The sequence below is a fragment of the Falco peregrinus genome, chromosome Z (assembly GCF_023634155.1).
Source record: "Falco peregrinus isolate bFalPer1 chromosome Z, bFalPer1.pri, whole genome shotgun sequence".
Lineage (NCBI taxonomy): Eukaryota > Metazoa > Chordata > Aves > Falconiformes > Falconidae > Falco > Falco peregrinus.
In genome coordinates this window covers 60,226,862-60,240,476 of record NC_073739.1, presented here as the reverse complement: position 1 = coordinate 60,240,476, position 13,615 = coordinate 60,226,862, and the positions used below count along the sequence as shown (strand labels likewise).

The 13,615-nt window shown below is 38.1% G+C and overlaps 1 protein-coding gene across 2 annotated transcripts in view; it reads right to left on the bottom strand.

Annotated features, from left to right (window-relative positions):
* JMY (junction mediating and regulatory protein, p53 cofactor) overlaps window positions 1-13,615 on the bottom strand; it is a 73,049-nt gene that overhangs the window by 19,435 nt on the left and 39,999 nt on the right. For both annotated transcript variants that reach the window (XM_055790875.1, XM_055790874.1), the window contains 2 exons: window positions 6,305-6,470; window positions 2,712-2,899 (listed from right to left, as the gene is read on the bottom strand). In XM_055790875.1, coding sequence (XP_055646850.1) covers window positions 2,712-2,899; window positions 6,305-6,470 — 354 coding nt within the window. The remainder of the gene's footprint in view (window positions 1-2,711; window positions 2,900-6,304; window positions 6,471-13,615) is intronic.

Here is a 13,615-nt window from a genome sequence, read left to right as displayed (position 1 = left end):
TCTGCTGCCAGGAAAGGAGGCATTCTCCTAAGGGAATCTTCAGTTGCCAAAAACCTAATAACAAGCAAGGACTGTAATTTCTAAATATATCACAGGACTGTGATATACATTACTTAATGCACAGCTTGCATTTTGTTTTCAGCTACAGAATTACAAAGTAAAAAAAAAAATAGGAAAACAAAAAAACCCCTCACCAAAACCTCACCCAACCCAGTCCAAAATACACCCACTTGTTTACAGGTCTGTTTTAAGATACTTTGCTGAAACAAGCATGGTCAGAAACACCATCTAAAAAGCATTAAACAGACTCCCATCTCAGTTCAACAGTAAATGTTTCTTAATTGACAGAGACAAACTTTGAGAAAGATTTACCACACAGCACATACTTTCAAATGCACCCTGAAAAACACATTCTCTTCCTCCCTTAGCATTCGGTCATCACTGTGCTCATTCCCATCATCTAGAGACTGTTCTTGCATCCCATCTGTATGTTTGCTCTGCACGCTTAACTTAAAACTGCAAACTCCTCAGAGCAAGACTTTTTCCTCCCAGTTTTGTGAAGTACAGCTACCCACATCAGGCACTATAAATAGTGTTCATTAACAATGTTTTGCAACATCACTAGAATGGTCTCTCAAGATACAAAGCTTGTTTATGTTTGAATCAAAGCCACAAGAATCTTGATTTTCAGGTAATTACTGGTAAGCTTAGTGGGGCTCTATGTTATTTAGCAGTACTAAGGGCAGCTACAGTAAATGCCTCTAACATAAACAGCCATCAAAATAGCTATGTTCTTTTCTGCCCAGCGAGTGCCGCACAATAGCACACAACAGATTCTGCCTATTCTTTTTGCTCAAATAAAAATCTTTGATTTCCCCCTGCAAGTTTAAATACAAGTTATTTCAATCTGTGATTTCTTTAGAAGCTGAAAGCTAAGTATCTCACTGCAGCACTCAACTGCAAATAGTGTTACGCTGGGCAATGAAATTAGTAGAGCTGGAACTAGTTCTGAGTGTGCTGTGATGTCCATGCTGTGACATCCAGCAGTGAGGTTCCACATTGAGACACTACCTCAAGTCCTAAAAGCAGTACAGCCACATTCTTCCAGCAAAATGTTGAGCATACGTGACTATATAATTCCCACACACAGATCCAGACAAGCAATACTACCCTATACAACTCTCCATCATGTCTCAGTGCACAAGTAGGCATGCTGCAAGTAGTGTGTTACAGCCTAGAACCAATTCCTTCAGCTTCAACAAGGTATTTTATCATAGCATAACCTTGAAACAAATGAGCCAATTGAAGGTGACTACTTAATTATACAGAGAACTCTACTCCTGCTTCATGGTTGCTTCTCAGACTTGGTAACTCCCACAAGTTAAGTAGGGAACAGCAACCAGGCTGTTGCTTTTAAACAGGTTTGTCTCCCCCAAGATACCAGCAGTGCCTTTTCATATTCAGGAGAAAACAGTGTATAACTATTATAATGTAGCCTATGGTAATTAGCACAGCATGAGAGATAGGATCTATCCCTTGAAGCACTAGGCACTAGGATGCCCAGCTTCTTGATACTTTTTCTTTTTACAAGCTCATGGAAAACAAACTCTACTGAGCAAACTAGTTCCCATAACTGGATAATAAGAGACATTTCTTTTATAATAATTTATTTGCAGTCTTCTCCATATTGTGTCAATCAGAGACAGGACAGTGACTGAAGAAATATAAAAAATCCAAAATATAAAATGTTATCAACCGTTTTGTTTGCTCTGTCATGCTTCAGATTCAGGTACAGGAATAGATTATTAGTTATGAAGGGGAGGCAAAACCTGAGGGCTGTACCCTTAATCTACTACAACTGTTTCTACAAAAGGGTCATCCCCCACATCAAGGGAAATGACTGGCAACAAAAAACCAACCCTTGATCCCAGTCTAGAACAAGGTCTCATCCGAGACTTCTGCATAGCCTTATAGTATGTGTCAGAAACCTATTTTATAACAAGTATCACAATGCACTCTCAAAACTTGATCTATTCTACTCATTATGCTATCTCACTAACTAATAATGCATATCGATGTAACCACAAACTGCTACGGAACAATAAACAAGTAATTCTGGAAAAAAGGAATGAGCATATTTACATACACACAATACACAATTTCAAAATATTAGCTATATTAAAAGAATTTTCTGCACAACATCCCAACCATGTAACGCATGAAGAAGGAAAGTGGTCCTAAACAGCACGCCTAGATTTACGAATCAGAATATATACTGGATTTTATATCTATCTGCTGAATACAGAGTATCCATGACACATGACGTAAGTTTAAAAGGATGAGGTAAGGGAATGAAAACAGAACTTTGAGAAAACACCCTTAAAAATTCTCTTCTGCAAACAAAACTACTCTTTGTAAAAACACACACTCTAGCATGCACTTTCCACATGAAAGTATTCTGATTAGTTAACAGAAACAAGCTTATTTGTTGACTTCAAAGTAATTAAAGGTTTATTTAAAGGGAAATAATCTTAAATATATCTATTTAATAAAACGAGCTATTGTATTTGGTACTCTGTATAACAACTTTTAATAAGTAGCAAATACAATCCATGAAAATTCTGGGATATCTGGAAGTTGTACCTGAAATGAAACCTTTTGAAATTTTATTAAATTGCTAATTATGCTAAAAATTTGCAATTTAATACTACCTTCTTATTTCTGAGGTAGGCTTTCTTGGCTGAAATACGTCCACGCCTTGCTTCCAGCTGGCGGATTTTTTGTTGTAACTTTTGCAGCTCCTCTTTTTGCAAGTGTATAGATGTTGCCATATCCTCTTTTTCAAGCATGGCTTCCATACTTTCGTAAGTGTCATAATATACCACTTCATCTCTCTTCTCTGTTTTCAAAATGTCAGCAATGAAAAAGTCAAATCAATAGTTTGTATTTGATTAACATTTTGTTTTGTTCAACAACCACCCTCCCACTGAGTTGCAAGATTTAATGTAGAAGAATGCTATAGTCCTTTCAGAGGACTAACAAAAATCAAAAGGTCAGAGGAAAAGCACTAAACAGCAGAGCACTGTAGGGTTTTAAAGTTCCTATGAAGAACATAAATCAACACCAATGAAGCACAGCCTGGTATTCAGGTAAGTTCAGAGCATTAAAAAACAAATATAACTGTAAATGTACACTTGCGTCTGTAGCCTAACTTGATCACAATGTTCATGCATGCCTTTGGGTCTCTTAAGTAACACAAAGGACCCGTGATGTGCAGTAATACCTTCCAGTCTTCACTACAAAGTTCAGGATATACAGACTCTTTAAGTCTTTGGCATGAGAGACTTCTGCCACCAAAGAACCGACTACTACTAACTGACTATTAATCTAATGGAAAGGAAATCAGCCAACAAAACACCAAAAATCCTATCTTACTGGATTTTTGACCTCCCAGTCACTGCTTCCGCTCAGAGGCAACAGAGGGAGGGTAACTTCAAGGCAATCCTTCAGAGCATTACAGGTCTGGATGTGAGGTCATTACTAATAGTTTTATCAACACTCGTGATTTTTAGCCTCCTGATTGAAGCGTTCAGTGTAACACTGAGCTCATCTCTGAATGCTGCCTTCTCATCTCTTGCCAAGAAGGAAAGAGTGATGATTATAATCCTTGCAGAATTTGCAGCAGCAAAGGCCTCTTGTTCCTTATTTCATTGGCATACCAGGTAGGATATTTTTGTAATACACCAAGAGGAATATGCATTACTGCTGTGTGAACCCGGCAAATACAGCTGGCATCACTGTTGAATGTCTACTCTGCAGTAACATCAAACCTTCCCATTTTAACTTCAACTTACTCTCAGCAAGACTGTAACTTCCTCCTACCTCTGCTACTAGATTACTTGTCGAGAGGGGCAAGGTCTTCTTCAGTACACTGTCTATTTTAAAAGCTGCTGTCACTTCATGTTATTTGTGTGTACAGTCTCTGCTGCAACCAAAATTGTCATGCTAATTCCAATTCAGCAAAAGACACAGCAGAATCAGAAAAGAAAGCACAGCACTATATTAAATTCAAAATAAAAACTAATAAAACCAGATCTACTAGTCTTTACCTCAGTGCTCACTTAAAAAAAAAACAAACAACCCAAACTCCCAAAAAACCCATGAAGTTTCATCCATACGTAAAACTGCCAAGTCACTAAAATCCACCGTGAGACATCAGTGAGTAAAAATAAGACTTATGGCTAACAACAATTACATTTTGCCATGCACTTACAAAATGGGAGAATTTACACACAAATTTTTAGAACACTTTCAAACAGAGCAAAAGACAGGAATTTACAAGTGCATCCCCCACAAAACTATCTTACAAGGATGTATAAATAGTTTGTGTGGATAGGATAAGACCCTTTAGTACTCTAACCTAATAAATTCACCTTTTGTGAATTTCAGTGGAGGTATTGTCTTAATGAGATCAAAAAACTACTACTGTTGTTCATAATTTGACAATTTATTATCACCTCATACTTTTCAGATCCTATTTTTTTAAAAAAATTCAGTGCTGAATTTACAAGAGAAAATGTTTTTATTCTAGCTTACAGCCCACAGGCAGCCAAATCAAATCATGCTCTCAAAAACTTCTGTTAGGACTTCATTAGCAGTACTGCTGATGTCCTTCAAATCCAAACAGGATGCAAAACTCTTACGTATCTCTGCAGAGCCTATACAGTCAAAGAGTAAAGAATAGCAACAACCTCTACAAGTCACTAAGACACACGTATTTCAAGTCATACAGATATGCACAACTAAAAGGCTATTAATTTACTGACTGTTAAGTACACTTTGAAAAGGAAACAAAACAGAAGATGCAATAGACCATGCCTTTCTCTTTACCAGCACAGGAAACAACACATGCTAAAAGAACACTGTATGTTTTAGATGCTTTCATTCAGATTCACTGCTGAACAGTATTGAAGAGATGCAGCCACTTCAGTGTCACATTCTTCATGTTAATTGATCTATCCCCTCCACCTAAGTGAAGCGTGAAGAGTTAATTTCATCCTTTGAACAAAATTCCCACACATTTAAGAACTGTATTTTTCATTTTCTGTCCTAAAGATACTAACTGAGAGCTGCTGGAAAACAGTAATTCCTTCTAACATAACAGCTGCCTTTAATGGTCTTTATTTTGGGTCAGGTTGTAGGGCTGGGTTGTGGGTTTTTTGAGATTTCTAGAGAAGACATCAGTGATAAGTTTTAACGGCCTAAACTGTTTTTACAGCAAACAATTTCCAAGGACCCTTAGGTTTTACTGTCACTACATCAAAGAGGAAGGATTTTGCTACACAGTCCTCAGCCTCCTGTTCAAGGGATTTCCTTTGGTCTGCAGGTAAGCACATCATACTGTGACTTCTGTACCAAAATTAAATGTCTGATTTCCCAAATACAAAGACTAATTATCTCCAAAGCACTAACTAGCTCTCCACTGAGGGCATCCAGTCAAAGCTGCACATTTCTTTTAAGTCACTTATAGCGTTTTCAATCCTCATGTTCCATACATGCTGTTACAGTTGTTGCCATCACAAACCTAAAAAGGACATTCATGTAGCACTGAGAAGAATCCATGATACCTATGTTCTCTCTTTTTCCAGAGAGAACTCACAATACAATCCAGATTTAAATCTCTTAAGTGACTTTTCTATCCATAACAAAATTTGCTGTGCAAGCTCTATGCACTGAGCAGTAAAACAGAGCTTGTATGAATAAAAACTACAGAAAGGTCCAAAGGACATATTCAAAAATGCTGTATGATGTACCTGTACCATTTCATAGTCTGTAGGCACACAAGGTATACTATACATTCTAGAAACAGGAGGTTTACATTGCTGCTCTAGATCAGTGAAATGGCAATACAGTAAGCTTCAAAAGTTTAACTGAAGGACTGCAATTTGCAAGAATGCCTTTTGAAAACAAATAACTTCAAATAAATTAATACCAATGCAAATTTTTAGTGACACAAGTCCAGTCATTAAGGCATTTCCTCCTCCCTGAATTTCCAAAACTTACATAGTATCTTACACGCTTATTTCCAAACACAGGCAATAAGAACCAGACAAAAACTTCCGTATATGTAAGTATATGGCTTATGATCAGGTGCAAATTTTAAGTTAACAGTACTTTTATTAGAAAATCCAGCTAGTCACATAATAAAGAATCTGTTCTCATTTAATTCCCACAGGCTTCACTAAACTCTTAGGAACAGAATTAGCTTTTACAGATTATGACTTAATTAAAACGCATAAAGCACCTGACATCAGTCTTCTGATACTTTCAAGTTGTGCTGTCAGCAGCAGCTCTTCACATTTCAAGATCTCAAACTGCACTTCATATAATTGAAGCTGTAGATCATAATAATCAGCTTCTAACTGGTCCAAATGGGCTATGGCTTCAGTACCACCTTTCAGGCTCTGCATCTAAATGCAAAGAGAAAACAAAACAAAACATACATGACTCCAGGGTAATGAGAAGAACAAAACCACAGACTTTATGATTACAGCTAAATAAAGTCCAGTACACTAAACGTGACATGCTAAAATTGAACACATCGAAGATAGGTTTTGATCAGCCACATGCTTTCTAATGTCTTTAATAGCTGACATTTTTTCCTATATGGCAATGAAAGAAATCCATAGCATTGTATTACACTTTGTGACTATCACAGTGACAAGTCATGTAGCACAGTGTGAAACATCCCTACCACTCTTTTACTCTGCTACTTGATTCACTTGAAGATACATAATGAAATTAGAATTTTCTTGCCTTCAGTCCAGATAGTCTAAAAAGTTTTTCACAACGAGCCTCTAGAAACCTAGTTAAAACTGTCATTAAAGCTGAACTGAGGAAAAAATAAGAAAGGTGGTAGAAACATGCACTGATCCCAGTGACAACTGAGGAGTTATATATATATACACACACATATATATAAGCACTTGTGTCATACATTTGGCATAGAAAAGTGAAGCAAGACATAACCAAAGGGAACTCAAATCATCCTTTCATTCAGCCAAAAAATCTAGCCACTCAGGCCACATTTAAGAAATAACAACATGTAAGGGGATCTTGTGTGCTGTCTCACTTTGGAGGGAATTAAAAGCCATGCAGCTCTACAACCTGCATGCAGAAGAGTTTGGGCTACTTCCAAGTTCTCAAACTGCTCAAAAAAATGTCTCTCTGACAGTTTCTCTCAGATAGTGGATGAAAGTAATTGTAAATTTTACTTGAGATTTGTGATCTATCTACTTTACCATTCTGACGAAATGTCATCCAGTTTCTGTATTACAGGCATTCAATCATTAAAAGGGGATAGCTACCAAGGAAACTATGTATTTCAAAAAAAAAAAGATTTGCTAGTATGTTTTTACACTATGGTGGTTTCTTCACGGTGTAAAACTGTATCTCTAATGAATACCCAGAAATAGGTTTCCTCAGTTGTTTCTCACACATGTTTAAATGTAACTGTACTAAAACAGAAAATTATCTGTACTGAATTAAACCTAAGGTCCATCTTACCCAATAACCTGTTTCAGACAAAGGTTAACTGCAAATATCCAGGAAGATGAAACAGTAGACAGAGCAGTGATACTTCCCTAAAATATCTCACCAGCTTCCAGCACCCTGTGCAGCAGAGCTTCAGCCACAGTGCTGCCTTTTATACAAAACCGACTACTGGATTATACTTCATAAATATGTTCTACCCCCTTTTTTATAGCATGTATGCTTTTACACCTGCATCATTATCCATTGACAGCGATTTCACAGCTCAGTTAAACACTAAGGAAACAGTTCTGTATATTACACTTATTTCCATCTAAGATTGACAAAAGACCTGTGAATCAATTCTTGTAACATCTATTTTAAAAATTTCTTCTACTATACTGTATATTTACTGAACGCATTTTTTGTGTATCAACTCTTAGCCTGAAAGACTCAGTAAGTCCTTAAGCAATTTCATAAATCTTAAAATCAATAACATCTACGTTTCAGTCCAGTGTGACACCAAAATATCTTGTATGCCAATTTTTCACTCTGCATTCATGTTAAGTTACTAATTGTGACCAGAACAGTAAATGATATAAGGATGGAATATTTGGAGTGAATTAGAGGCTATTTTCAAGACAAAAGGACTGATTCTCTTGAACGTTGCAGTTTTTCCACATGAGAGGGATAATGTTCATTGCTCATTTGTTTTTTTGAATTTTGTTTAAAATTAAGGCAATGTAATTTGAACTTCTACCACAACTAAGAACTTCTGATTTGTCAGTGAACTGAAATTCACACAGTTATACTTATTTTTTCTTTAAAAAAATATATATTCCCTAACTTAACCCCATAGACTTTGTATAAAGACTGAATAGACATAAATAGGTCATCTTCAAACATATCGGCTTACGAAGTTATAGCAGCTCAGTATTTCACTCAACTACACTGCTGTCTGCCTGATAAAGGACCTGTGCGACAACTGAATCTTAGCCCTACAAACACACATCACAGATGCTGCAGACCAGACAACCTAGTCTGTTTTAGGGGCACAGCACCACTGTATTTGTTTTCAGGTGCAACAGCAAGGGAAAATTAGTATCACTGTATGGTTCTCAGGCAGATACCCTAGCTACATAATAGCCCCTCATGAAAAAGAAAAATGAGGACCTCTAATTTCAACCATTTATGTTGAAATTTTATGTGAGATACTATATTATGTGTGATAATTCAAAACAGTATCACCACTCGGGAAAATTTCAGCATTTTTTCTTAAAAAATTTAAAGTGGTTCAGTTCTTAATCTCACAAGTTGCTATCTGCAGGTAATTTGCTGCACCCTCGGTAGTTCTCATGCTGATCAACACAGCAAAATAAACATGAAGATCTTCAACATGAGAGAACGTTACAGGAAAGAAATATTATGCAGTTGGACAAAGAAGTAGAACTGTGGAGATCCAAGTTCAATTTCCTGCTATACCACAATTTCCTGCATTAACTAAAGCAAATAATTTATTCTCTCTGGGCCTTACAGGCTTTGTTATGTCATTCATACCAAGTGAAGAAACTTAAGCAGAAACTTAAGTTTCTTAATAGTTCTAAGACAGAAACATATCATCTGTAAACCCCTATGTTGTTAATAAGATATGAGTTAAAAGGGAAAGCCTCTGACAAGAACTTGAACACACATACTAAAGGGATAGATGACAGAATTAACTGAAAAATAGCCAAACGTGGAATACAGAAGCGAGTGCCATCAAATCTAGCTTTCTATCACCATGGAATGCTTACAGACAAATCTAAAGTGAACCTTTTTCATAAATGGAGTTCTTAAAAAAATGTCCATGTTGTTATTGTTCTTATTTTGCTTTTCTAAAAATAAAAACAAAACACAAAGCTTCCACAAAACTCTGTTTATTACTCACACTGGAAGTCTGTTCCAGATAGTCCCTCCTTGCTGCTAGGAAGCTACTTCCGTAGTTCTAATGTATTCAAAATCAGGTGATACCATTTGTTCTTATGCCAATACTGAACAGCAACATGCATTACTCTTGAGTAATATTTACTCCCATTTAGTACTTTTGTGGAGAGCAATTTCGTACCATCTCAGACATCACTTCATTTGTCAAAACAACTTCACCTCCTTTTGTAAAACAGACTCACTGTTCTGGCATCATTGTGGTAGCCCTCCCTGTAACTGCTGCTGTTAGAACTAATCTTTCTTGGCCAATCAGAAACATGTAGAAGAAGGGTACAGAAGAAATCTCCGAAGTCCATGTTCAGTGACACTAACACTTCTCTTGATACTGGAAATAACTGATTTGACAGACCACAGAGCATCTGCTGCTGCATCACCCTGTTGCATTGATGACTGAATCATGTTGCTACCAGGTTGTAAGACCATGGTCATTCTCATCTGCTGTCATTACAAAGTAATTAACCTGCAGTTCACTGTAAAAATTTGTATTACTTTTCCCTCGCAATATATATAAATAGCCATTATTAGATTTTCGATTATCCAGCCTTTTACGTAATCTGCTACTGTTCAAACAGAAAACAAAGCCATGTTTCAGTCTACCACACATCAACCATAAAATCATAGAAGAGTTTCTGTTGGAAAGGATCTTAAAGATCATCAGGTTCCAGCCCCCTGCCATGGGTAGGGACACCTTTCACTAGACCAGGTTGCTCAAAGGCCCATCCAGCCTGGCCCTGCACACTTCCAGGGACGGGGCACCCACAGCTGCTCTGGGCAGCCTGTTCCAGTGTCTCACCACCCTCACAGTAAAGAATTTCTTCCTGGCATCTAACCCAAATCTACCTTCCTTTAGTTTAAAAACCATTACCACTTGTCCTGTCACTACAGGTCGTACTAAAAAGTCCGTCCACATCTTTCTTATACACCACTTTCAGATACTGAAAGGTTGCTATAAGGTCTTCCCAGAGCCTTCTCTTCTCCAGGCTGAACAACCCCAGCTCTCCGGCCTGTCTTCATACGAGAGCTGCTCCAGCCCTCTGGTCATCTTCATGGCCCTCCTCTGGACTCACTTCAACAAGCCCATGTACATCGTGTTTTGGGGGCTCCAGAGCTGAATGCAGCACTCCAGGTGGGGTCTCACCAGAGCACAGTAGACAGGAGAATCACCTCCCTTGACCTGCTGGCCATGCTACTTTTGGTGCAGCCCAGGATTCGGCTGGCTTTGTGGGCTGCAAGCTCACATTGTCAGGCCACGTTGAGCTTCTCATCCACCAACACCCCCAAGTCCTTCTCCTCAGGCCGGCTCTCGATCCATTCTCCACCCAGCCTGTATTGATCCTGGGGGCTGCCCCAACCCACATGCAGGACCTTGCACTTGGCCTTGTTGAACCTCATGAGGTTGGCTGGGGCCCACCTCTCAAGCTTGTCAAGGTCTCTCTGGACAACATCCCTTCCCTCCAGCATGTCAACCACACCACTCAGCTTGGTGTCCTCAGCAGTCTTGCTGAGGGTGCATTCTATCCAGCTGTCCACATCGTTGACAAAAGAGGCCCAACAGCACCGGTCCCACTTGTTCCCACTGAGGAATACCACTCGTGACTGGCCTCCACTTGGACATCGAGCTGCTGACAGCAGCTCTTTGAGTGCGACCATCCAGCCAATTCCTTACCCACCAAGCGCTCCACCTCTCAAATCCATGTCTCTCCAGTTTAGAAACAAGGATGTCGTGCGGGTCGGTGTCAAAAGCTTTGCACAAGTCCAGGTAGATGACATCTGTAACACTTCTGTCACCCATCAGTGCTGTAACCCCATCACAGAGGGCCACCAAATTTGTCAGGCATGATTTTCCCTTAGGGAAGCCATGTTAACGGCCACCAATCACCTCCTTATCCTGACTGTTCTCTAGTTCAAGTACTCATTTTAATTCATTGCTATTGCTGTCTGAGAAATCTCAGAAGGGAGTAAAATTGAGAAAAACGCTCAGGTCTAAGTGTGAATACAAAAGCTCATCTCAAAACCAACAGAAAACGATATTAGAGGATTTCTAATTTATTTTAAGAGAAACACGGAGCATACTGACCACTGATAAAAGACAGGCTCTCACTTACACCTAGCAACTTGTGGAACAAAACTTCTCCAACTAGTTAAGTAGGAGGAATTGATCATAGTCAGGACATGATATTGCAGGATATATTAAAAAAAAAAAAGAGCTTAAGACAATCGCCTACTATTAATATCCTGGGCAATTCGAAAAATTTCAGACAGCGAAAGAAACATCTTTTCTCCTTCCAAAGGATGTACCACTGGTTTTAGGGACATTTTTCTTGTCCAAGGCTAAATGTTCAAAAATCCATAGACAACCTGCTGATCACCAACAGTGCCTTCATAAACAGTTATATCTGGTATTTGGTATGAATTGTCATTCTTTCTGTCTTAATCTTCAAGTCATACCTTGATAAATTAGCTTCTCAAGCATTTCAGTATTATTTTTAAAGGAATACCCTGGATTTATCTTCTATGGCTAGAAATTAGTAGCTAAATGACTTGCCAGAGAAGGTATTTCACTTTTGCAAATACTTTCTTTGTGATGAAACTGCAACCTTTCTTCACCAGTATGGGATTCCCAGTCACATTTGTCACATTTGACCTTGCATACTTGGGGCTTTTACGTTCTCAAAGCAAAAAAGGATGTTTCAGAACAGAAGCTGGTCCTCGTAACTCCCCATCACCATGTTTTAACCCAGAGCTCTCTATACTTTGTAATACACCATCCCAAAGCATCGTGCCCATGCATGCCCATCAAGCATTCCTCATTTCTCCATCCCAAAAAGCATCAAACTCTCAGTTCAGAGCTTTTCACCATACTGCAACAAACCTCTCCTTTTCTTACACAGCTCCTAATGCTTTTGCATATCAAAACAAACAATCAAGTCTCATTTACTGGACAGATTTCATTCAGCAAAAATCATGGAAGATCTCCACTGGGAGAAAAATAAAATGTACTACTGAAAAGGCAATGCATAGCTGCTCTAAAGATGTGAATTTATTTCAGATAGTATTTCCAATTAGTTTTGCTGGCTTCTCTCATCAACTCTTGGCTACGGATGGCAACAGCCTGATAAACTCAGGTTTCCAGACAACTTTGGCTTTCTAAATCTAAAGGGTGTTGAAATGGAGTAAACTTTGTTTTCATGCTCTGGCTCTTGTATGTACTCTCTCTTCCTTGCTGATGAAGCTTTCTTCTACAGAACTTCTAAAATAGGCACATAATTTATCAGGCTTACAATCCTACCAGCCTATGTAGTGCTAAAGTCATGAGTTCTCTAGCTAACTTTTTCGTAACAGAGCCACCAGCTTAATCAAATTTTGCTAAAACATTTGAAAAGTGCTCTATAAAAACAAGCAACTGATTGGATAGAATGTAAATTAACATTAGTATGACAGAAAGTGTTCATAGCACCAAGTATCCATACGAAAGCAAATTTTAAAAGAGGATGTGTAGCATTTTTGCTTTTGAGGAGGTGTTGTAAAACCTAGTAAATGCAGGTTTCTTCTCCTAAGACATTTAAACACACTTTAATACATGCATTCACTCCCCAGGAAAGCTGTAACTAGCACAACTCCCTGTGGAAGACTGCCCTAATCATTAGCATAAGCAGAAACAGACAGTGCAATACAACAGGTCAGTCATCTGTATATTTACTAACGTTCAGATACCTTCCATCTGGAATGTTAGAACTGTTCCAAAAAGGTGGTCATGCCTCAGAACTAAAGATTACATAGCAGCTGAAGATTATATAGCAACAGATCTCTGTCCTGCCCCTTCTCTTTATTTTATTCATCTCAGTGGATAGCTGTAAACGTAAACAGTAAAAAACTGTCTTCCTGGACAGCTATCATGAAAAGGTGAAGAGAAAACTAAGTGCCACAAAGCCCACCACACCTACATTGCAACTCCATTTTACCATGGTAGAGTGTAATAAAGTTTAAATATACACTTTTATTATTAAAAGCTGAAAAACAGTGACTTTCAAGTTTGGGGATTTTTTGTTGGTTTTTTTTTTGTTGTTGTTTTTTTGTTGTTTTTTTAAATACATCAGTACCC